Here is a 23,382-nt window from a genome sequence, read left to right as displayed (position 1 = left end):
AAAGAAATGAAGGGCTGGAGAGAAAGGGATGGGTGACATTTGCTTCTGATTTTGGTTACTTCCCCACTCTGGAAAAAGAATGAGAATAAAGAAATCCAGATCGCAAGCAAGCAGTTGTGAGTTCGATCCCCAGTACCGATAAAAAAGAAAAAGGCCAAAAAAGAAAAAAAAAAAAAAAGAAATCCAGATCATGCTGTAAGTCAGCAGGGGGGCGTAATATAGATACAGAAGCTCACTTCCAGGCTGCTTTCTGGTTCCTTAACTCCTTTTTAATGATAGTGCCTCAAGACTTTGGAACTTTCTGGAAACTTTTAGAAACTGACTTGGTTTAAGGAGGAGAATAGGAGCGGGAGAGTCACCCTTAAGCTCCCACTGTGCTTGCCTTAATGTTGTCCTGGAAGACATTCAGGTGCCCTGCAGGGAGCTGGGAAAAAAAGTCACAGAGAGTGGGAGCAGTAGGGGCCCCTGCGCCATATTTGCAGAATTACAGGCCTGTGTTTACAGGGAGTGGAGTGTAAGGAGCAGGAAGAAATGTGGTTCCGAATGCAGCTGAGCAAGCCAGTAGGAACTGAGGGTCCTGTGTGCTGTGGTCACGTGGTTGGGTTTTATTATGAAGGCAGTAGGGGGTCATTAAAGAGGGAGGAGGGAGAGGGAGCGAGAGAAAGAGAATGAATATGAAAAATTATAAATGAATCCTTGGAAATGTAGACCTTCCTTCTCAGAGGCTTCAATTCTTGCCCTGGTGGATGTGACTATGGGAGTCTCATAGGGAGGAAGAGGTGAGGCTGGAGCCAGCAGGACATGTTAGGAACCTGTGTCTCACAGGTTTTATTGAACAGGAAAAAAAAAATGAGGGTGTGAGGCAGTGGTACCAGAAAGAAGTTGACAGACATGGAGATATTTAGGAATCTTTAAACTTAAAGGATGAGAAAGAAGGATCAAAGTTGAGTCCTAGAATTGAGGGCAGTTGGTGTCTCTCTACACTGTGAGTAGATGATAACACTCTGGGTGAACAACAGTCAGTGATGGGCAAGTCATGAGGATGATTGTGGCTTCATGAGCTCAGCACACCCTTTGGGCCTCTGGGTAACACTCTGGTAGGAAGGCTGGGATTGGCATGGCTTGCGGCAGGGTTCTGCATGGATTTTTGGGACTCAGTGCTGTCTGGTGGTAGCTGAACTGTCACAAGGGTCAGGTTGTCACAGGCGAGTGGGCAGAGAGAGAGATGAGGCCAAGAACAGGCTTCAGAGGACATCTGAGTTAGATATGGGTGACCTGGGATGCAGGCTGACGGAGCCCACGGAGAGTAAGGAGATAGAGGAGATCATTAGCAGGGAAATGAAAAGAGAAGGAGTTTCCAGAAGAAGCCAATGTTTACCAGGGTGAAATGTGAGGAAGAAAGTTACTGCTGGCATTTGTTTGAGCAGTCTTGACCTTTTTCCATTCCCTTGCTAGAAATAAGTGACTTTTCTTTGTAACATGCAGCCACATACAGCGATGAAATCACTATTGCCCTGTGTCTTAAAGTCCATGCATAAAATCTTTTCTGGTTCTGGGCTTTCAGCAAATGGCAGGGAAACAGTCCCTGGTTACTTTGCATTGAGAAGGAGAGGAGAGGAGGCCAGTGTGAAAATCAGTGCCTTAATTTTAGCAAGACTCTTAGAGCTCCTTAGAAGGTAAGTTTTATTTTTACAAAAATAGAAAGTATTATTATTATTATTATTATTATTATTGCATCTTCATGCTATATCAGACCCAAACACTGGAATCCTTAATTCTGTGTATTTATTTCTCTGGAGTTTTGGAGGGGTGGGGAAGAATGAGATATTTAGGTTGCTAAGTGATTATGCTTCTAAAAATGAGATTCCCCCATAGTTCCTTCGTCTGTTGTTTTGGTTAAAGTAAGAGAGATGCCAAGGTCAAATTATTGAGATGGGGCTGGCTATGTCGTAAGATGGCTTTGGAGCATTCTGTGGGGAGGGACAGAATAAACTGCTCCACTCCTGTCCTCCTACCCGCATCCCCTCAACACCCACTACTTGGGAAAATTGCAGGAAAAATTGGGCCTCCCCCCCCCACCCTTAAATTCAAGAGCCTTGCCTAGGCAGGCAGGCCTGGTGGTTGCTATGGTGACGATGGGTGGTTGGGGGAGGTGGTGATGCAGCTTTTGGCCTGTGCGCCTGAGGTCCCCAGTGCAGGCTGCCTGGAGCCTGGGCTCCTGATGCTCTTGGCAGTTCTTTTAGGATTCCAGAGGTGACAGAATCTTCAGGCTGACCAGGAAGATCAGCCAGCCGAATCCTTTATTGTTGAATACGTATCATCATAGACCAATTCATGGGATTACTAGCTGCATAGCAACTTAGATGGGGGAAGATATGTGTGCACGGAAGAGGGGCTGAAATGGGAGAATGAGGTTCACAGCCTTTTTAGGGATTACCTAGCAATTAGTATCCCTAACTTCCGGACACTGAGTCCCTGACTCTGCATGTGACAGTGAGCCTGCAAAGCATTGCATTTCATTACTGGGTAGGTCCTGGGTTTTATGCCCTTCCTCTGCTAAAATCTGGCCTCTTTTGATTTGATCCACTGGCTCAAATTATGCAGTAAGCAAAGCAGTAAAGGCTTTTATCCATTTGCTGACAAACAGAACATTCATACATTTCTCAACTGTTTCTCATCTGATGTTATTTCAGCACCCCTTGAGGTATCCCCATGCCCCCCAGGTTCCTCAGTATTGTTCTTAAAATGTGACACCCAGCTGGTTATGGTGGCACACATGTGCAGTCTCAGCACTGGAGAGGCTGAAGCAGGTAGTTTGAAGCCAGCTTGGACTACGTAATGAGACTCTGTCTCAAAAACCATGCTGAACAAAAATATGACATGCAGGCTGGAACACAGTGCTCTAACTGGTCCGGCCAGTGCAAAATACTTCAGGACAGACGACACGACATGCTTTTGAACAGTATGAGTTACTTTGTAGTGCCCTGATCACACCACTCACTGATATGAAGCTGGAGATTATCTGTCATTACCAGAACCTTCACGCGTGAATAACTGACACTATTCTCTAGCTTTGTACATTTCTGCTGCTGTTATTTAAATTGTTGATAAATATGTTGAAATTAACAGAGACAATAATGGAACTCTGGTTCAACTCTAGAAGCCTCCCTGTAGGCTTAAATTATAACATAATAATATTAATATCTAAAATTTATTGCTCATTATTCTGTCATCTAGTAATTAATCATTGGTCTGATCTGGCTGTTACAACAATCATTTAAAAATTTATTTATGAATACATGTTTGCAATACACAATGATTACTTGCATTGTGGGTAGTGGAACAGGATCATAACACACCTTAATGCCTTTGATTCCCCTGCCCCTCCCACCTTCCCGCCTCCCTCCATCATTTGGCCACCTTCCCATCTGCATTAGGGTTATCTCCTTGTTTCCTTTTATTGTGCTCTTTACTTATATTTTGGATTTCCCATGTGAGATTTAAGCTTGTATGTTTGATTTATTTCACTTAACATTTATGTTTGCAAGGTGCATCTGTTTTTCTACAAACATCTCAAATTTATCATTCTTCATAGCAGAGTACTACTCCACTGTATAAATAACATTTTTTAATCCCTTCACTTGTTGATAGACATATAGGCTGCTTTCAAAATTTAGCTATTATGAATTATTATCATTTTTCTGATGAGGACATAGAATTACAGAGCAGCTAGGTAAGTTGTTAAAGGTCACATAGTCTTTAATTTGCAAAGTCAATGTTTAAATTCATTCCTTAGTCACTGCAGTAAGATTTAGGAAAGACTTCAATTTGGAAGCTCATCAAGTGATACTCACTACCATTGAAACAGTATAGCATAAGTGGTTTTCTATTGGGAGCTTGCTGAAATCCAGAAATACCAAATATTTAGCATTTTTCTAATGGATTTCCCATTAATCACATTTATGCATTGATTGTCTCTGTTTTCTCCTTGCTCCCAAATGTGGAACCAATGTTTTGCCAAATTACGAGATTGACAGTGAGCTTACTGATTGTCATTCTGAGATGTTCTTTTTGGAAATCAAGACATTTGCTCAGCTTTCCAAGACCTTTGTCTTCATCCCATTTCTCAACAGCTGCTGGTGTGGATATTCTGTCGTGTTGGGTCTAAATGGGCTTGACTTTGGGAGCAGGAGGCTGGGTTCAAGTGTGATTCTGCTACAGCTTTTATCTAAGGACCAACTGCAAATATTCAGCTGTGTGCTTCAGTCCGATCCTCCCTAACATGTGCACACATATCCCTGTGCAAAATATTTGTGGGGTTGGTGAGATGCTGAGATAGAACATGTTTATGGTAAAATGCTTCTTGGACTTCAAAGTTCTAGATCTCTTTGAGCCACTATTATTTAAAATGTTTAGGTACTTTGCCTTGCACTGTGGCTTTCTTAAAAGAATTTGTTGGATCCTTTACTTTTTATTTTTATAAGGTTCTCAGAAATGTATTTGTTGGTACTAGACCCAGAAGGGACTAGCTCTCTGCCTGCTGAGCTGTGTGGAGGAGGAAGACAGGGAGGGGAGGAGCATCTTTTGGACGGTCTCTCATAGTTGTGCAGCTTCCTGCAGCTCCAGTCAGCAGAGGTCCTTAGTAAAGAGCCGCACTGCCTGATCCGGAGGGAGGGACTCTTAAACACTTACACTGATTCTCATTTTCTTCTTTTTCTTTCACCCCCTAACTTCAGCCTCAGCTGTCTACTCTGGTGCTATCTCCGTGTTTCTGCTGTGACTTCTCAGGATGCAGAATAAAACCAGCTGTTTTCCCCATGATACCCACAGCCTTACTTCCTCACTGGGGAAACTGAGGCATGAAAAATTAAGTCAAGACTTACATGGTCCCAGGAACTATCCTCTTCTACTTTTGCCCTTGGCTCTTTGAAGATGTAGTCTGTTACATTCTGAAAAGGAGACAGGAAATAGAATATTTTATCTTAATGTAACAGAAGCGTTTATGTTTGCAGGAATGGATGAATGAATAAGTGAAAGTGAGAATTCTTTTCCACCCAAGCTTTGGGCTCCTGTCAGTCTGAATAGCATGTACCCATCCTGCAGTAAAAAGGAAAGTAGTTCTAAAAAGCTCCTCCGGTCTTTACCTTTTAAACTCTTCCAAAGGAATGAATGTCCTGAGACTGATGGAAACCTAGGCCTTGTCTAGCCGGTGGCTCTGGAGTGGCATCGGTGTGCATAGTCCTCCAGCTACTGAAACCAGCTTTACTGTACACTGGTGGTGACTGCATGTCCTCCTTCAGCCCAAAGACATGGCCAAAGTGGAGGTCACTGTAATGGTGGGGTCACACATGGGTTTTCTGGTGTATGCAGGGTTATATGGAGTAGTCCAGAGTATCTCTTCCCAGATGTCACGCCAGCATGGCATCGACACCTTTGTTCTTCTGAGGTAGAGGGACACCTTGCACCTTGATGTAGGGTTCTGCCCCAGGACAGTGAATTCTTACACATTTTCATTCTGTGGTGCCCCTGTGAGACACTCTTGCCTTCTGTGTCCCACAGGAGCCTGCTCCAAACCAGGAACCAAAACATTAGGCTCCCTTTACCATCTGAGTAGTTCTTGCCTGATGGAAGGAATGGGAGGGCTCTTGTGGGTGGAGGGGCAGAGAGCAGTTGTACGGGCTTGTTCGTGTCCTGTGGATTACTCATCCAGAGAGCGCACCTCCAGACACCCACCTGTGGCTCCTTTCTTTCCACAGTTAGGATCTGCTTTCCCCCAAAAAGGTGCATCCTGAACTGAGGATCTGCTTCCTGTTTTGCGTTTGCTTGGAAGGTGTCTGGCTTGGGCCACATGTTGGGGCTGATGGGAAGAAGTCAGGGCAGGGGACACTTGGTCATGTTGAGGGAGTGAAATACTAAAGCTTCCAGTTCTGCAGGGCTCAGGTGCCTAATTATTAGAGTGAAAACCAAAGCATGTTTGGTATGGTGGCGGTGGCTGCTGCTACAAAGAGGTGTAAAACACAGGTTTGGAAGAAGGGCTAGGGATGATTTGCTACTTCACAGCCTTAGAGTTCACACAGAATTTTTAGTACTGCTTCCCATTTCTTTTCTTTTAAATATGTCAGGGAAGGTGAGATGAGCAGGCACGAGCATCATGCGGTGTAAGAATAAAAACGGAGCTGTGTCCCCCGTGGCACCAGACGGAGCTTGGGCGGGGCCTTCGGGGTGTTTGAGTGTCATTTGAGGGAATGACAGGATCAGTATTCCCGCCGCTCCCCCTGTGCCACTAGGTGCCAGCTTCTGGAAGGCTCAGCTTGCTGTCCAAGTTCAGACCGTGCTCCCTTGGGAGAGGACCTTCTACTGACTTTGATCTCTTAGCCAGTGTCTCTCCTTCCTTCCGTTTCACACCATTCCAGGTGACCTGCCTAAAGCGTAGCTTTGCTTGAGTTACCCTTCATGGCTCCTCACGCTCCAGGAGAGGACAGAGATGGCTCAGCAGCGCTTTGTGGTCAAAGGTCTCAGGATACAGTAAAGGGATGAGAAGGGTGCCAGTGCGATGCATCCTCTGGGTCTGCTGTGGCTGTGGTCAGGCTATGGAAGTATCAGACTGACCCACTTTTATACTCAGTCCTGTCCGACTTCTGCTTGGAACCAGAAGACTTTTAGGTTTTTTTATTTCCCTTTTCTTTAGATATTGAAATATTTGCATATATACATTGCAAGTTATCTTGGGGATAAAATTGAGGTCTATGTACATATTCTTTTGTTCCATATAAACTTTGCACATATAGCCTGAAGGTAATTTTATACAGTATTTTTAGTGTGCCTGTGTTTTGACTGTCACCTATTGCATGAGATGAAGTGTAGAATTTTGCACTTGTAGTTGTCATGTTGGTGTTAAAATTTTTCAGGTTTTGAAGCATTTTTGAATTCAGATTTGCAGATTAGGGGTGCTCACCCATACTACAATGTTAATACCAACAAGTGCAGACCTGAAGGCCACTGATGACCTTTAATGAAAGTCGTTTTCACAGAAGGGTAAGGTCAGAAGCCAGAGCACAGCAGGCTGAGAAGGCAGAGGGTACAAGTAGGCACCAGGTTCAGAGGCTGGGCAGGGCAGTGAAGATGAGGAGGGTACTTTGAGATGTAGGGAAGAGCTGTGTCAAGAAATAGCACAGGGTTGAAGATAGAGACCAACGCAGGTGGAGTGCTCAGCGCTGAATGGCAGAGAGCATGATATCCAGAGCATACATGAAGGAGAGAGGTTACCTGCTTCTTTTAGAAGCCTTCAGTCCACATTAGTATTAGGAGGTTTTGTTTTAAGTAAGGACTAGTGATTACTGGAGGTTTTTTTTTGTGTGTGTTCATTTTAGTCGTATTTGAAATTTACAAATGAGAACATGTTACGTGGCTCTTGTTACAGCTGTAAATCCTCAGCTGGTGTGGGGGCCTCCTGTACAGGCCATACGGAGTGGCCGCTGGGAAGAGCAGTGAATTGCTGCCATGTCACCAACCGCAGAAGGTTAGGGAGTTGCCGCAGACAACCTTGCCTTCAAAAGTGTAGTTATTCTGACAACAGAAAGAGTGTAGTTTAATGGAAAAATTCTGGAAAATAAGATAAACGCAAAGAAATACAGTAGTCCTTTCTTATGTATGGGGAATATATTCCAAGATTTTTAGTGGATGCTTGAATTCGCAAAGAACCAAACCCTATGTATATACACTATAAATATTTTTTGCTATAGGTACACACTAATGATGAAGTTTAATTCATAAATTAGGCATAATAAGAGATGAACAACAGTAACTAATAGTAATATAGAGTAACTACGGCATTATCCTGCAATATCTCTCCTTTCTCTCAAAAGATTTTATTTGCGTAAAGCAAGTACTCTACAATTATTTTCTGGTGTATTTCCAGAATAACAGATTCCATGGCTGTATCCATACAGGGTCAGTTACATAGTATGTGAAGTTCAGTATCAGGACTGGCTGTTCACAGTATTTTCATAAAATATTAACTTTGTCCCAGCCTGGTTTCTTTCATGATCAGAGGTCATGGTCTAATTTGCATAGCAAGCAAGGTTAAAAATAACTTCAGAACTGAGAAGAAAGCATTGCATTCAGTTAAACTTGGACACTAGATCCCAGCACTTGTGCATGGGGCAGCATTCTTTTCGTCTAGACTCCATTATTAATAAATGCATTATATTATTCCTTATGAATAGAAAAGTGCTTTTTAAAAAGTCTGTGAGAAAATGGCCATGCCACTTGGTCCCCCTGTTGCAGGAGTGACTGCTTGGTTCCTCCAAGAATGCAGAATTTTATTTATACACAATGGAAGCATAATAAAACCCCTTATTTTGTGATTGCATATCACTCGCAAATAGATTGGGTAACCATTCCCTTATATATGCACATAGAATGCTTTAAGTATTAAAATTGTTTTCATTTCTATTATATCCCAAATAAGTCACATGGGATATGGTATGACTCAGAAGTACTAGAATGAATTTTGGTTTAATGACTTGAAAAAATAAAAAGAATTTTGTTTTCTCTAACAAATAGCTGTAGTTCACTTAGGGCTTCTACAGATGGTTGATACTTTATAACAACTTCATGGCTGCCTCTTCATCAAGCCTGTAATTGTAGATTTATCTTTTGTGCAAGTCTGAAAAGTTACCTAGTTTTTTTTTTTTAAACTTGTCATGCTAAAAGAAAAATCCAAGTGCCTGTCATACAAATCAATCTCTTAGACATTGTAGGCAGAAGCAGGAAAGTAGAACAATGGACAAATATATTTTTTCTCAAATTTATGGATCTCTGATTTGTCTGAAAGGATCATTTATTTGAAGTTTTATACACTCGGGTAAATTGCTTAAGCCAGGTTCTTTCCCAGACAGCCAAGAGAGGGAACAAAAAAAGACGTTCTACCCCACAACACTGTGAGAAGGTAGAATTTGATTACTTGGGTGCCTTTATTCCTCTTCCACAATGATGGGTACCTTTGGTCACACTACCATCCAGTGTTAACTCACAGGTGTGTGATGTTTTGGGACGATGTCTCTGGTCCCTGATGGATCCCAAATGAATATAATACGTTAGTCCTGCAAAATTTGGAAGGGAGTGTTGTTTCAGTGTCTTAATGAAGCCACTTGCTAAAGGGATATCATGAAAAAAAAAAAAGCTTGCACATTCCTTAACTGGTATACTGACCCCATGCCAGGGTCAGGGTTCTGGATTTTTCCTTCTTTATCTTGTGTCTCTCTTGGCTCTTATAGGTCTGGCTAAGCCAGTTATATCCATTTCCACATTGATTTTTTTTTTCCAGATGATATTATCTGGACAGGAGAGTTGAACAGTTTTCTGAGTGGCATAAACCTAACTTGGACTAGCCTGAGCCAGCTGAGCTTCTCCAGGAGGGGTTATCTGGCACTGCAAGATCAGGAAATACTGAACCTCAGGAGCTGGAGGAACAGGCTGCGGTTCCAGCTCCTGCAGATTTCCTCCCTACTCTCAAACCCTCTCACCTATCTGGGGTCAGTTGTGTTCTTCTTTTTCACTGCAGTCTGTTCTTTTCCGTGAGAGAGAACATGGATGACAGCAGTGCCTGAGCCTTTTATCTTGTGACTTCAGCTGATCCCGAGAGATTGGCCCAAACTCTAATTCCTTAACCCACACAGATAGAGAAGAGGACTTCCTGCCTGGAACCTGTGAACTGTAGCCAGCAGGTCATCACCTGGGAACACTGCAGCGGGGGAAGGCCCACAGAGATGTAGTGCTGCTGGTAGATGGTTGATATGGGGGTAGTGGCAGGAGGAGCAGTAGGTGGCCACTCTGCACGGGCAGGTTGGGTTCCACATCCATTCTCTGGAATCTGACAGTGAAGCTCATTAGCACATTCTCCTAGCAAGGGCAGTACTGGGGGCCAACCCCCTATGGGATATTGGTTGGATTCTGCTCTATTTCTGGCTAGCCATCTCACTACTGCTTGTTCCTGGCCCTGAGGGGGACCTGGGAAGAAAAAGCGTGTGGGCAGAAGATCAACAGAAATCCCTCACCACTACTAGAAAACCGACTCAAAGAACATGTATTTATGTTAGCGAGTTCTTATAATGTAGGATTTCCCTCTCCAGCAATTTTCCTTCTGTGCCAACTCTCAGAAGCACAGTTTTGGTAACATTCATATGATACTGCAATCACAGGACCATAAGGCTCTGCAGAAGGGCAGCTCTGTGGTCATCCTGGATATCGTTTGTCAAGTATATGTGCCTTTGGGATATATTTCTAAACTGTTAGCCATTATCTTTTCTAGCTACCAGAAGAACTCCAGTGTTGGAATTTAAATTTCTGGGTTTGGGTCTCAGTTTGACCATTTGCTCTCTCAGTGACCTTGAGCCATAATTCTGAAACATATACAATGGGAATAGCGCTACTTGTATATGACAGGGCTGTAAACTATGAAATTACAACAAGATGGTTTTCTTTTTTTCATTGTTTTCATCCCCTGAGTTTGAATGACAATGACAATTTCTCCCCATCTCTTGGCATTTCTCCCTGGTAGGTCTAAGGGAATAATTTAGTACTTGGTCAGAAAAGAGAAAGAACCTAGGACCCTTGGTAAAAGTTTTACCCATTTCTGTTATGCTGAGGTTAAAGAAATAAAACCTTTCTTTGTTCATTTCTGTGTTGTTCATCCGATATAATCTGGGAAGACTGTTCTTTGGATTAAGGCTTCCCTGAGAGGCATTCTGGGGTCTAGCTTGATGTCCCCTATAGTGGTAGAGCATTTGTGTCAATGCTCGCTGTCCTTCAGAGTTAAGACTTGTGGCTGGTGCCATCTTGGGAACCTCTTGTTTTAGTCTGTGAGGGACTATGTGTGCATTCCTTCTCCCAGTGTAGGTAGGAACTAACTGTAAAACACATGCCAGTCCTTTCCTCAGCTACTCAGCACTGTTTAGGGTGAAGGAGCCACTATATGAGAGACCTTCTACAGCAGCCATTCTCAGTGAAGTGTGATTTTTGCCACCTGGGAGATACTGGACAATGTCTGGAGACATTTTGTTGCAGCTGGTGGAAGGGTCGAGGTTGTTTTTGGCATCTTGTGTTTAGAGGTCAGAGATGCTGCAAAAATCTTACTTCATGCTTAAAGCAGCTCCCCAACAAAGAATTATTTGTCCCCAAGTGTTGGTGCAACAAGTTCTTCTTTTTTTTTTTTTTTTGTCTTTTTCCTTTTTATCGGTACCAGGGATCGAACTCACGACTGCCTGCTTGCAAGGCAGGTGCTTATGCCGCTAAGCTAAATCCCCAGCCCCAAACAAGTTCTTCTTGAGATTATATCATTTTATTCTCCCCTTTGGTGGGGAAGAAATGAAAGGATTTTAGGTCACAATTTTTCTTCTCATCCAAAGGCATATTTTGAGACTACCCATTAAAATTTCTCTGAAATTTAATTGGAAACCCCTTGTTAAATTTCAGAAGTGGTTTCCTTACTTTTGTTAAAGACAGAGCTACTTGTTCCCTTCCAGAAGTAGCACAGCCTTTGTTATTGGAAAGGACAAGTTGACCCTAGTTGGTTTCCCAGTTCTCCCAAGAAATAATAGGGCTTCACTTATTGTCTCTGAAACAGACAAAGAAGTAGAAGAAGGAAGAAAATCTGTGCTCCAGTTTGTGCTCCAGTTTGGCCATAAATTAACTCAGACACATAAATGTTGTGTTCCATCATCTGTTCATTCCTAAATCAGTCACTACCTGGCACATTGGGTAATTTGCTTAGACTCACACAAGGGCTTGTGGAGGTGCTGACCTTTGGAGCACGCATGACCCCAGATGGCTTGCTATCTGGGAACATCGTTATAGAAGAGGCAAGCAGAAGCATAAATCCTCAGAAGGCCGGTAGAGCTAGAAGGTGACATTAATTCAGGTACAGAGATGAAGATCAATACATGTTTGTGGCAGTTGGCGCTGGAGTTGGAGAGGTGAGAGACCTGTGGTTCAGATAGGGAAATTCTTTTTTATTTTCTCTCTCTCTCTTTTTTTTTTCCTTTTTATCAGTACCGGGCATCGAACTCACGACTGCCTGCTTGCAAGGCAGGCGCTTATGCTGCTGAGCTAAACCCCCAGCCCCCAGTTAGGGAAATTCTTTTGAGCTCAGAGTAGCAGTGTAGTTAATAGATGTTTTCTATGAAGTCTTACATGTGATACTTTTCTGGTTCTCCAGATTCTTTGCTCTCTTTTCTCTTGGCTTGCTAGGTTCCGACTGCACCAGCCTGGTTTCAGGTGTTTGAGCGTACTGGTTTTATCTCTGCCCGTGGGACTTTTGTGCATGCTTTTCCTGCCCAGGGATGCCCTTTCCACCTTTTCTTTTGGCCCAGTCTACTCTTACCTTTGAGTTTTCCTTCCCTGACTGTAACTGTGACCTATTTAATATCTATTTCTTGTATCAAGTTTCATGAGCACAGCGCTCATCTTGTTCTCTATTGTAACACCAGTGCATATGCTCCATACTTCATTAGTTTCCAGTGATTTTAGACTGGGCCTGGCCTCTGGGGTGGAGCACAACCCGAGGTCAGAATAAATGGTAGGAAGAAAGAGGAGGCTGCTTACCGAGATGGGTAACTGGACTGCACTTTTCCTTTCCTAATCTCATTCTCCCTCTCAAATACATGCTGGCATTTGGATCAAGCTGTTTTTTCAAAAACAAAGTCTGCAGAAAGTGATTCCCAAATCAAATCATACTTTCAATAATTTATTTAAAAATAATAGACAATAAAAGATTATATATAATTCAGTGGAATTTTTTTTGATATAGTTTAGTGATTTACCTGTGTGGTTAAACTGTCCTCGATTTGAGTCTCCAATCATATAGTGGGCGCAGTCAAGCTCTATATATGCATGTGTAGATGGTTCCCACCAATCTGCTCCAGTAGGGTATATTAGCACCTACTTATCCTGAAATTCCAGCATTTTGAGGGCACCGTCCTTGCCTGATAGAGACTTGAAGGCAGTTCCTGCCATTGAGGAGTTAGGAGGACCTAGCTATCACTAATTATCCGACTTCTGATGGCCAGGGTTGAGTAGCTCTCTGTCTGTTGGGAGGAAGGATAGAGGCTGAGGGCCGCAGGAGCGTGACACCACCTGGGCAGGCTTTGGCTCACAGTCTCAGAGCCAGCTTCAGAGTTACAGGGGTCCAAGAGGTCCTTCTGTCTGGCTGCCTCATTTTGTAGATGAGAAAATGGAATATTCTTTGTCTTCTTTCTCTGCAGTACCTATGTATCAAGTGCTCTCTTCAAGCCAGGCTATAGTAGACATATTTTGAGCTCTTCCTCATCCAGTTTCCCAAGTGGCTCCAATCTTTCCTTTAAAGACTGCTTTTTGTATGTGCTTCCTGGTGGAGGGTCTTGCTCACCTTGCGGCTGGTGGAGAACTCTCCAGTGCAGTCGGTTGGGGTTCAGCAGGACATGTGATTTAAGCAGAGAACTCATTTCTTCATCTTCCTTAGGTTCTGAAGTTGTGTTTATTGTGCCCTTTGACTCTTGGGCCTTTCTTCTATTTTCAGAGTCAGCATCATAGGTAGCATGTTGTTTCAGTCCTCACCCTGTGGTCTTTTCTCTAGTCAAATCTTCCTCAGTCCTCTCTTATAAGGACATTTGTGATTGCATTTAGAGCCTACCTGGGTAAGTCAAGATAATCTCTCCATCTCAAGGTCTGCTTGCCAGAGTCATAGGCTCCATGTGTTAGTAGCTGGCTGTTCCTGCCACACCGGGTTTCCACTTTTTCCTTTTCCCAAGCTAGACTTTCAATATCGCATCAGTTCTGTGAGCTTCTGATACCTTTCAATATAGGTTTTTTTTTTCCCCCGTAGGGAAAGTGGTGGTTCACAGTTTAAGGAAGCTCAGGTCCGTTTCTGTTGCTAAAGACCAGAAATCCATGTGGTAAATCAGCACTTTGTGATGAACTTTATGTACATTATCTTTTCTAATTCTTATACCAATCCTCTTTAGCAGGGCACTATCGCTATTTTACAGTTCACAAAACTGTAGCTTAGAATGACAATCACATAAGCCTGGCAGCTAGCATAGGTGATGGAACTGGAATTTGAAACTGGTTAGTTTCATGGAAGAGCATGTACTTTATCCCTTTCTCAGAATCCTAATTCAAATGTCTTTGGATTATAGACTGGTCCACATGGAGTTACAATTTCACCTGCATCCTGAAGTCTGAATAATTGTTTAGGCAAGGGAGAGGTGATTCAGGCAGAGCGGTGATTGAAAACCAAGAGGTGAATCCAAGAGATGTTTGAGGAAGGTTGACAGACATCATTGCCTTGCTAGTGGTAAAGCAGTAAGAGAAATGAAGGGATGCTTCTGAGTGGAGTGGCCACTCGTATGTGGCATGTGGATTACCCATGGGAGTGAAATTCTGAGTGAACACTGCAGAGCATCTAATTTGAATTAGATCCCTTCCTGCCTCCTCTTGATCTCTTCTTTATATATGGGCTGGTTAAACATCTAGCACCCTTTGCCAGTGTTAATCAGCCTTTTCTCACAGATGCTAATGAACAGCTTGCCTTCCAAAAGCTAATGCAGTTCTCTCAGGGTGTTTCTATGGGTGGAAGTAGACAGGTAATTTCTGGAGCACAGGAGGCTATCTGAGGACTAGTACTAACAGGCTTATGTCTCTCTCAGAATATTTGCAAATTTGCTTAAGACCCAGTGCATCAACTAAGAGAGAATCTTTTTACTTGATAATTTCTGGTCACCATTTGTGTTAGACAGCTTTCTGTTACAGTAACAAGATACCTGACATAATCAAATTTTACAAAAGAAGAGGTTGAGTTTTGCTTACAGTTTTGGAAATATCAATGTATGGTCAGTTGGCTCTATTGCGTTTGGATCTGAGCCAAGGAAGTATATCAGGGTGGGACCATGGGTAAAGCAAGCTGCTTACCTCATGGTGGATGAGGAGAGAGAGAGAGAGAGAGAGAGAGAGAGAGAGAGAGAGAGAGAAGACAGACAGACAGAGAGGCAGAGACACAGAGAGACAAGATAATGAATTCCTTTTAAGAGACCACTTATGATGACCTAAAACCTTGGGCTAAGCTTCATCTCTTAAAGATTCAACCATCTCCTAATAGTGCTGTAGTATGGGAACCACACCCCTTAACTCATAGGCTTCTGGGGGCAGTGAAGATGCATAATATAGTACTATTTTAGCATAGTTGTTACCCTGAGCAAATAAAATACAAGAGGCCTAGCTAAATTTGAATTTCAGATTTTGGACCAATGGTGAAAACCACATGCATTATATAACCATTGCACTAAGAAATTATTTGTTGTTTATCTGAAATTCAGTTTTAACTGGACAATCTATATTTGATCTGGCAATCCTAAACCTAAGCCCACTGCTTCACGGTGTTTCGGGGCATGGAAGTAAGTAATGACTCACACTTGTGAAGAGACTGAGACATGGATGGACAAGGACCCACATCATCAAAATTGTGTCAACCTCTTCTTATCTGCTGACAACTGAATGCAAAAATACTAGAGGTAGGGCTGAGCCATGACAGTCATCAGGAAACAGTTATGGAGCTTGACTGTGTACTTGACATGCTGTCTGGTATGGGTGATGGTCAGATTGAATTTGGTTTCCAATTATCGTCTGCTTTGGGGAAAAAGTAGAAGCTCAGTGTGTCTGATATGATGTTTCATAATGCATTATAATAAGTTATTTTATTTGTCGATTTCTGTTAGATTATTAAGGGCTATTTCCTGTTGTATCCTCTAACACTCCCCCCCCTTTGAGTCTGGTATAGTTTTGTTGAACTGTCTATACTTTAATATTTAGGTTTTACTGGAAGGTAAATCTGTAACTTTCGAATTTTTGTCCTTACCTCCTTCTTTCTTGAACTGTCCTACTGAGGATTGGGAAGATTCTGTCCTGTGGGATCTGGTTGGAAGCAGAAGTATCCTCATTAGAAGGATAGATGATCCTCATTAGACTAAATGCAGGAGGATAGATTCATCTTATGCTCCTATATGCTGAAATATTTGTAGGTGTGAGTAGCATCCCAACTTTGCTATCTTACTCTCCTCATTAGTAAGTTAGGATTTCTATGGTATCTGTCTCCTTCAGTAAGTTTATTAATATCATCAGTACAATTCAAGTTCAATTCATCAACTATTTATTAAGCATTTTACTTGCCAGATGTGGGACTGGTTTAGAGAAAACAAAGATGAGTATGACAGTATTGTTTGGATTTTAAATGTTGCCCAATGCCTTGGCTGAATGCTTGGCTACCAGTCTGTAGCGCTGTTGGCATGTGGTAAACTTTTTGGACGTAGGATCTGATGGAAGGGAATTACGTCACTGGGGCATGTCCTTAAGGTCATGTTTGGATCCCAGCCCCTCCTCTCTTTCTTTTTGCTTTCCAGACACCATGAGGTTAACAGTTTCCTCTGCCACACACTTCTGCCATGATGTGATCCGCCTCATCCCACACTCAAAATGGGGGCCAAGTGACTCTGGGCTGAAATCTCTGAAACAGTGACCTCAAATAAATCTTTGTTCCTTATAAGTTGATTACCTGAGATATTCTGTCACAGTGATGGAAAATTAACACAGGCAGGGTCTCCATTAGAGGTGTTGCAGACCTAATGAGAGAAACATGAGAAAGCAAAACTTCTCCAAATGAGTGGAGTGAGGGCAGTTATAGAGGTGGGCACAGAACTTTGTGAAAGCACACGGTAGGGCCCTTTTCCTAGTACCTTTTTCCCCTAAGGGTTCCACTATTTCGCTAAGAGTTCATCGTAATTCCTGCCCTCCAGGACTTTATGAACGTGGGAGTTACGAAGCAGCTAGTTGCTGATAGGCCCAACAGCTAGCTCTCCTGGACTAGAGAAAAGGGATTCTAAGTCAAGAAAGAACAAGGCCTGGGGATGTATAATCCTAGTTGCAGTTTAATTGGACTTGGGAGAGTTTAGCAGCAATTAGGTTAAACCAAGGACTTTACCTGGTGGCAAGAGCATGGACATTCCTTGTGGCTCTTTGAGGTCCCTGAAACAGGTACCATGTTTTTGCTTCTCTCTTTGAGGTTAGCTTGATTTTTTTTCTCTTTCCCATGGGAGCATTCTCATGTCTGTGACATTTACTTCCCCACCAGTTTTATTTCTTCTTATTTCCTTCCTTGTCTCTATCTCTATGTTTTTACTGCTCACTCTCCTCTCCTCTCATTCTCTTTTCCAGGTACCTTTTTTCTGGTCTTTATCCCTACCTTTGAGTCTTCTCTGCCTTTTAATTTCATCCTTCTGCCTCTACCTCCATGTTCTGAAACATAGCTGTTAAACTCAGGGTTGGAGAGGAAATTTTCATTTCCAGCAGCTCGTTGTATAATATAAAAGAACATCTCATGTGTGTCTGGGTATCCTAGGAAACAGAGCTCTAGCTGCTGCTCAGGGCAGATTCTGCACACTGTGTTTGTAAGACACAGTGAAAGGAGAGTCTTGCACCTGGGCAGCAGAGGAGCTTCGGTGCTGGGGCTTTCTCTTTGTTAGGGGAGGAAGCAGCACAATGAGCCCATTTTCCCACGGTTCTCTACCACTAAACCCCTGTGTCCTCGTATTTTCTCTTCGTTGATCTCTCTTCTGTTTCCTTTACAAAACGAAACAAACCCAGATGACTTTTGTCCTATTTTTCAGCTCTATGTCTATGTTTTTTCTTGCTCTCTCTTTTTCTTTCAGTTTTTCCATGTTTATTAGAAATTATTACTCCACCCCCAATGCCAGTAAAAAAGCTGTGTCAAAGCTGTGCTTGAGACTTGAACCTCTGAGTCACTCCTTTCCGATGATGGTGTGGGGGTTTGGGTCAGAAGAGGTGGAAAAGACTTGGAAAGCTTGTGTAGCGCTAGAACTTCTGTAAGAGTGTAAACTTCAACTTCTTCTTCTTCTTCTTCTTCTTCTTCTTCTTCTTCTTCTTCTTCTTCTTCTTCTTCTTCCTCTTTCTCTTCCTCTTCTTCTTCTTTTGAAGTAGCATAAACATAGAATTATAGAATCTTAAAGTTGAAAAACATCTCCATAAGGTCTTGAAATAAATTTTAATCAAATGTTGACCCCTTTTTTACTTCTTAACAGTGGCTCTGCAGTCTGTTTTTAAATACTGCTGAGGTTAGGACACATGTTACGTCATGTGAGTGGTCAGCACTGCTTGTTCCCAGGCACTGTTAGATTATCTTGTTCTGCATCTGCATTACTGGTACCTGTTAATCCTGCATCTGCTTCTCAGAGCCACTGGGCATAAACCTTTCATACGGCTCTCTTTCTGGTGTTGACAACCTGTCAGATATTGAAGGTACTTCCGGTATCTCCTTTTATATTTGTAATATTTCACCATGGCTCTACCAAAAACATTTAAGTAAAATAAACCATTCTTGCCATCTTTTGAGTATAATAGAAAAGATAGTTTTATGAATGACTCATTTCCCAGTGGATCTGTATAGCTAAGCTAGTCCTGGAGAGGTTATGAGAGATGAAAAGTATTATCTCACAGAATGAAGACTAAAACTAGCAAATTTTAAAATAATATTATATTAAATTAATATTAGAAATCTTTGTGCCAGAAGCAATATTAGTTGTGCACATTATAATTTATATAACATTCTTAATATTCAATGCCATATCATTTCATGTATATAACTAGGCCATTATGCTCCCATTTTTTGGTTTGTTTTTGCTTTTTCAAGACAGGGTCTCATTTTATAGGTTGGCCTGAAACTCACTCTGTAGCCCAGGCTGGCCTTGAACTTGTGGTATCTCTCTTGCCTCAGCCCTCTGCATTCTGGGGTTTCAGGTGTGCTCATCCTCCACCTTGCAGATGAAGAAAGAGGCTCCTAGGGGCTGAGTAACTTGTATCAAGTTTCCAGCTCTCGTAAAATCTTAAAAATTCTCATAAACTTTTACAGGTTTTCTGTTGTGTCATTCAAAAGTATGTACGCGTCCTTGTCTTTCCAGAGTATCTGCATGAGATTATGTGCAATAAATAGTCTCCTAAAACAAGGTACGTGGCATACACAATTTAATAGGATTCTTACATATTTTAATTTCTTGTGTATGTGTTTCTGGATGTGTCTGTGGAAGGTGGGAAAACGGAAGCAAAGAAACCCAGTTCTAGTCAAGAGTGGTTGGTGGGAAATTGTGTATAAGGACCACTGAGGTTATTCTTTTTTTTTTTTTTTTTGGTCTTTTTTCATTTTTATCGGTACCAAGGATCGAACTCATGACTGCCTGCTTGCAAGGCAGGCGCTTATGCTGCTGAGCTAAATCCCCAGCCCGGTTATTCTTAACTATAAGCACCAATGTGATTGATTTATTTAGAAACAATTCTAAGTATTAAGGTGGACAAGAGTGAATTACTGCATTGCTGTGGTTAATTCAGAAGAATTTCCTGAAGGAGACAGGAAAGAGGAATCTATAAAAGCTTTGATATCAAACAATGGGAGAATTTACTGGGTTCGAAAGAAGGGAAGGAGTATGGCAAAGGGCAAGGTCCAGGATAAAGGATGAGGTGATGCTGGAAATCTTGAATTCTGTGTATGAGTTGGAACCAGGATAAGGTTTCCTTCTTTGCAAAGTGAAACCCAGTGGCTAAATTTAACTCCACTCTTCACTGGTGATTCACGCTGGCTCAGGTGCACCCACGTACAGCTGGCATAGGCTTGGTGTGCTTTCCAAGCCTGCCACAGTCCAGCTCCCCCGAGGCATTCAGACAGTGGTAACCTTTGCTCTTCTGTGTCTCCATCTCCAGCATCCTGGCCACTGCGGGAACCCACTTCAACACCCACGTGGACCTGAGGACCCTCCGGGCAGTGCGTGTGCTAAGGCCCTTGAAGCTCGTGTCAGGGATTCCTAGTGAGCATTTGCTTTCTTCTTTCTGCTCTGCTAGAAACTTTACAGATGTGCTTCAGAGATCCACAGTTCAGGCTGAACAAGGCTGGGTGGAGCTCAATGCTAGAACACTTGCTTAGCATGCACAAGGCCATGCATTTCATTCCTAGTGCAGGACAACAAAGCAAACAAACAAACAAATACACACACACACACACACACACACACACACACACACAATTCCTCCTAGGAAGAAATCCCAGTGTTAATAAATAGTGAAAATGTAGTAATTAGGCAAAATATTTCACTTTAAAATTTAACTTTTTTCAGATTTAACGGGTAATGGAAAATCTTTATAAAAATTTGGAAGTAAATAAACAACACAAAGAAATTGAAAAATCACTGTTCTATCATGTAAAAATAACTTTCACTAACTTTTAGTATGTCTTTTATCTTTTCATTCCTTACTCTGTGCATTTGAGTAGTTAGAATCATTGTATTTACCTAGTTTTGTATGCTGAAATAAGCATTGTGTTTTATTGGTTTTAAAAATTCTTCTATGTGTCACGATTTATTAGCGATTTTTATGTGACTGGGAAACAAAAATAAAAATGTTATTTCCTGGTTTTTTTTCAACTACAAAGAGTACTGCAGCAAATCTTTTTATTTAAGTCTTTATTAAATCTGTGATCATTTTCCGAGGTTAGAAGTCTAGAAGTACAATGTCTGGGTCGAAAGCGATGGCATTTTCTGAACAGTGGTTGTACCTGCCGATTGTGTCCCTCCCACACTGATGGGAGAACTGGTTTGAGGTTGTAATAGGAAAGGTTGACTATGTTCTTGCACTCAGGATTCATAGCTAAGCAAGCGTAGGCCTAATTTCCTTCAGGAAAGGAGCAATTCTAAATTAATTAACTAATTCATCTAAATTTAATCTATAAGAGAATCCAGAAGATCGTATGAGTAAAGTGAAGGAACAGTAATGAGCACGTAACTGGTCTGGGCTGGTATGGAGGAAGGAGAGGGGAAGAGAAGGAAAAGATGATGCTTTGCCTTTGGCTTGAATTGCCTTGATTATCTCTTATCATCTCAGGCCAGTGGTTTTTCCCGCTCTGCCTGTGACAGGGTGAACAGAGTCGTGTGGACTGAGTGAAGACGCCGTGTCACTCTCTCTCTTCCCTCTAGGCCTGCAGATCGTGTTGAAGTCCATCATGAAGGCCATGGTGCCTCTTCTGCAGATTGGCCTTCTGCTCTTCTTTGCCATCCTGATGTTTGCCATCATTGGCTTGGAATTCTACAGCGGGAAATTACACAGAGCATGCTTCATGAATAATTCAGGTAAGGTCATTATTTTCCGTCTTCTGCTTTTCCCCTCCTTTCTCCTCTGGCAAGAGGGGTAATTTTGGGCCGTTTTGAAGCCTGGTTGGAAAGTATCCTCTGTCCTTACCCTAGAATTAGAATGAAGAACTTCCTAATCGTCAGTCTTTCGAGACAAAACCAGCTTAAAGATCCCTACCTGACCCTGATATTACAAAGCAAATGACTTTTCAGATTTTTATTTGGATTATTTCAGATTGGTGGTCTCAGCTCCAACATTCTATGGTAGAGGGCTATCAGAATGAATGTCAAAAGCCGTCTGTCTGAATAAATACCCTTTATAACAAGGCATCTTGGCCCACAGACCAGGGAGGCCCAGGAGACCAGAGTGAGAATTGGGTTCCACTGGATATACAAAGATATTTCCCTTCCATGCCTTGTCTCATGATCTCCTTGCTGTCTGTTTTAATTCACACACAGTATGGAAGAGTTGAGGGAACTCTGAGCTTGGCTTAGTAAGCATTATTGGGAGATCAATGTAGTGCATCAGTTAGGAAGATTTAAAAATATGTCAGTGACAAGCCTTCAACCATAGAAATTGTCATCTTTTTATTTTATTTGTTCTTTCCTTGGAGAAAAGGGGATGGGGGATAGGTGAAAAATTCCCAGTAGGCACCATGTTTTTATGAAAAGAATCTTCAAACCTTTTATTAAAAACCAGAAATTTATGCCAGGAAAACAAGAAGTTAATACCCAGTGCCTTGTAACTTCCCAAACAATTCCTGAATTCCAATTCAGGTTTTATCCTGGAATCTTAAGTTAGAAAATCAGCAAGGTTCTGCCTTCACTTCAGAATTTTCCATGTGATTCAGTTCTATAAATTTTCTAAAAGTTAAAAAGAGTACAGTTTAGGACCTGTAGAAATGGATGACCACATGGAGGAGAGGCCTCATTTTCAGAAAAGATTGGGAAATCTTGGGTTCAACACACGGTATGTATATTGGGGAGTACAGAGAGGCAAGGCAGAAGGGGGCTTGAGACAGGAAGGGCAGGTTTTTGTCTCTAGTAGTAGAATTGCTTATTTTTGCTTTCCGGGGGTCATTTCCATGTATGCTAAGTGCCATCCCCCCACCCTTCCAAATGTGTCTGCAGGTATTCTAGAAGGATTTGATCCTCCGCACCCATGTGGTGTGCAAGGCTGCCCAGCTGGTTATGAATGCAAGGACTGGATCGGCCCCAATGATGGGATCACCCAGTTTGATAACATCCTTTTTGCTGTGTTGACTGTCTTCCAGTGCATCACCATGGAAGGGTGGACCACCGTGCTGTACAATGTGAGTAGACTGGAGAGCAGGGCAGGGATGGGAAGAAGCTGGTAGGGAGGATCCTGGGCTTGTTTGGATTGGTTAGTCTGAAAGGAATGGAAGTATGGTGGGGTGAGTACACTGTGAGAAGTCTTAGCTGTTCGTGTCCCTCCTTCGTCTGGCCTCTTACTAGTAAAAGTACATAAGCTTCTTGATACATTGGGGAGATTATGTTGCCTACTAGATATGTGAACAAACTGGTTAAATCAGATTGCTCTAGCAGTTTTAAGTATGTTGGCTCAACTGGTGGCAGGGTACAGCGAGAGGTACTAAGAAATGTAGGGCTCTTGCTTACTGTCCTGAAACGGCTCTTTCCAGTTTGAGAGTCTGTTCCAGTGGCTGTCAGCCCTGACTGCCCATTAGTCAGCTGGGAGCTTTAAAAAATTATACCACTGGGATTCCTGCCAATTAAGTAACAATTTCTATGGTTGAAGGCCTGTCACTGACATATTTTTAAATCTTCCTAACTGATTTAAATACACAGTCGCTGTCAAGAACTACCACACAGTGCACATAAGAAGCCTAAGACTCATCAAGTGGGCTTGTTGAAAGTCTAGATTCCCAGACCTCCTTTCTTCAGATTCTGATTTCAGCTTCAGCATCGTTGGGAGAGCTGTGTTGTGCAGGACCTTTGGTGACTCATGTGATCAGACATATTTGGAAGGTTCTGAGTTGGATTATAAAACAAGACTGTCTAGCTGCCTGTCAGGTATATTAGGGATTTATATAAGGAAACAAGATAGACAAGGTGACTATGAAGTCTCTTTGCTTTCCCAAGTATGTATTCTAGTACGTATCCGAGGGATGATGCAGAGTCTAAATTAAAA

The 23,382-nt window shown here is 42.2% G+C and overlaps 1 protein-coding gene across 3 annotated transcripts in view; it reads left to right on the top strand.

Moving 5' to 3' along the window:
* Nucleotides 1-23,382, top strand: part of Cacna1e (calcium voltage-gated channel subunit alpha1 E) — a 479,237-nt gene that overhangs the window by 241,074 nt on the left and 214,781 nt on the right. For all 3 annotated transcript variants that reach the window (XM_063240090.1, XM_063240088.1, XM_063240089.1), the window contains exons 6-8: nt 19,795-19,898; nt 21,060-21,212; nt 22,344-22,525. In XM_063240090.1, coding sequence (XP_063096160.1) covers nt 19,795-19,898; nt 21,060-21,212; nt 22,344-22,525 — 439 coding nt within the window. The remainder of the gene's footprint in view (nt 1-19,794; nt 19,899-21,059; nt 21,213-22,343; nt 22,526-23,382) is intronic.

Source organism: Cavia porcellus, unplaced genomic scaffold (genome assembly GCF_034190915.1).
Source record: "Cavia porcellus strain 051 isolate PalLab524CR breed Dunkin Hartley unplaced genomic scaffold, mCavPor4.1 scaffold_29, whole genome shotgun sequence".
Lineage (NCBI taxonomy): Eukaryota > Metazoa > Chordata > Mammalia > Rodentia > Caviidae > Cavia > Cavia porcellus.
This window is presented reverse-complemented; position numbering and strand designations above follow the sequence as displayed.